At 36.2% G+C, this 2,169-nt stretch overlaps 1 protein-coding gene across 1 annotated transcript; it reads right to left on the bottom strand.

Annotated features, from left to right (window-relative positions):
• Positions 1-974: 974 nt before the first annotated feature.
• LOC128892750 (40S ribosomal protein S19-like) lies at positions 975-1,958 on the bottom strand. Its single transcript, XM_054153290.1, has 3 exons — positions 1,873-1,958; positions 1,565-1,635; positions 975-1,404 (listed from the first exon to the last, which is right to left on the bottom strand). The coding sequence occupies exons 2-3, from the start codon at positions 1,633-1,635 to the stop codon at positions 1,011-1,013; spliced, it is 465 nt and encodes a 154-aa protein (XP_054009265.1). The 5' UTR covers positions 1,873-1,958; the 3' UTR covers positions 975-1,010.
• Between the last annotated feature and the right edge of the window lie 211 nt (positions 1,959-2,169).

The following is a 2,169-nucleotide window of genomic DNA, read 5'->3' as shown; positions in this document are numbered from 1 at the left end:
TATACTTCCAGAAAAACTCATAAGAAAGAAGTAGAAATATGAATAAAAAAAAGCACTAACACTTTTGTACTTTATTTATCCGCAGGAAAATTGCACAGGCACCTTAAACACACCTCCTCTAGCGGTTTATAGATATATGTATGGTAGCAGACGACATGTAGCTGTGACGTCAGCTTACGCATGCACAGAAAGGAATTCCTCGAAGGAAAAATCCCACGAATGTCCATCACTGAGTTGGACCATGAATCTTGGCGCTTTTGGTCAGGCCCAGAGAAAAGTAGAAGTTTAATCAATTAGGACCGCGCATCAATAAGTAAGAAAGGTAAGAAGTATAATAGAAGTATAAAGAAAAACTGTAACTGACCATAGGTTGTTTTCTATAACTACGGTCCTGCAGGCTCGCTCAACTTTTATCGACGAGGATGCGCGGGATGAGCGGAATTCTAATAAAAAAGCAAAGCGTAATTTTACAGTACTAATATTGAATTTAACATATAAATTTTCTTGTTGAAATATATTTAAGAATGATACATCAACATCTCTGGGAATGTCTTTTTTTGGGAGGGTACATGATATTTCGAAAACTATTTAATCGATCGACTTCAAAATTTTGAGGGGTTGTTCTACACGTGGAGGAACAAAATTGCTAAATGAATGAAGTAATTTTATTCAATAAAAACTTGCTATTTAATTAAGTAGAAACGATTATTTTAAACGTCGAAGTAGAATAATATCAGCTTTAGTAAAAGCAAACAATTGTTCAAAGTGGATATAGGCTATGATTATATATCACAGGTATCATTTTACTCTGCTCCACCTATTCCCAATACAAATACGAGTAGTTACGAAAATATATTTTCTTCAAACTTATTAAATTAAGTTACTATTTTAGACATCTTACAGATCAGTCAACAAATTTGAAACTATCTTATAATCTAAATATTAAGGTTCGGACATCAATAAAGCCAGTAATGTACGAGCTTTTCGTTTTTATTATAGAAACAAAAAAATTAAAGAACAAGAGTCTCTTGCAGTTTGAGTTGTTTTTTGCTTTTCGCTTTAACTTGTGCAGCAATGCGATCTAGATCTCTACGACCTTGGCTGGTGAGTTTACGACCACCAAGGGGAGCCTTCTCGATGAGTTTCAGTTGTTCCAAGCTCTGAAGAGCTTTGCGAGCTACACCTCCCGCTGACCTACAGAAGTGGCTGGGGTGGGTACCATTACGTTTGCGTCCTCCAAAGATTTTTGTGACTGCTCCAACGCCGATCGGGCTACGAATATAAATATGTCGTACCAAAGCAGCACACCTAATGTAAAACCAATCTGGATCGTATGGGGCTAATTCCTTGAAACGTGCAGATTTTACGATGTCTACCCATTCTGGGACCCTCATTTTGCCTGTCCTGTAATTCACAATAAATAATGATACAATTCTGATTGTAATGAAACTGTTCAAGAAAAAAAAGAAATTAATCATAACGTATACGTGAAATAAGTCCGCGTGTATGCCGATGTTCGATTCATTTTAAGGTTAGGAACGTTTACATAAAGACGATTACTTACTTTTTCAAGAACGCGGCAAAAGCCTTTACGAACTTGTGTTGATCGACGTCTTTCAGCGTTACAGAAGGCATCTGGAACAAGTATATAAAACAAAATTGATTAATAAACAAAACTGGCTTCAACTACATGCCACATGTATATTATTGTCCACCGATGGATTAATATCGTAATAAAATATGTCACGTATGACAATGTACGTGTAAATAATGCGTAGGAAGCGTTCGCTACTTTGCTTTTCAGTGCATGCTACCTTCGATTTTTTTATATTAATATGGCAAAGTTTAAAGAAAACTGACGAAAGTACACACCTTCGCTGGGAAGCTAACCGGAAAGAGAAAACGAGGATGGAGTAAGAAGCATGAAAAGCACAAGATGGCTACGCTAGCAGGAAACGGTCATGAAATATCGATACATAGAAAGGTAGCTTAACGATCAAACGTTATCTCGCCTGTTACCATTTCTCGACAGGAATTTATATTACTCGATCGATTAATTACGATTACCCTTTCAACGTCTAATCCACATTTTATTTCGTTTTCTCCTTATTCTAGAAAATGGAAAAAAAAAGGACACCAACTAACCTTTTCTTTGTACAACGCGAATGT

This window comes from Hylaeus anthracinus, unplaced genomic scaffold (genome assembly GCF_026225885.1).
Source record: "Hylaeus anthracinus isolate JK02 unplaced genomic scaffold, UHH_iyHylAnth1.0_haploid 16867, whole genome shotgun sequence".
In the NCBI taxonomy this organism is placed as follows: Eukaryota; Metazoa; Arthropoda; class Insecta; order Hymenoptera; family Colletidae; genus Hylaeus; species Hylaeus anthracinus.
The sequence above is the reverse complement of the archived record's forward strand: the minus strand, read 5'-3'. Positions and strand labels throughout refer to the sequence as shown.

What these genes read in the sequence shown, in the direction of transcription:
- LOC128892750 (XM_054153290.1), bottom strand. Translation starts at nt 1,635, where the DNA reads ATGCCTTCTGTAACGCTGAAAGACGTCGATCAACACAAGTTCGTAAAG. An exon ending in TTTGCCGCGTTCTTGAAAAA is followed by an intron (nt 1,405 to 1,564) that starts GTAAGTAATCGT and finishes TGTGAATTACAG; the next exon opens with GACAGGCAAAATGAGGGTCC.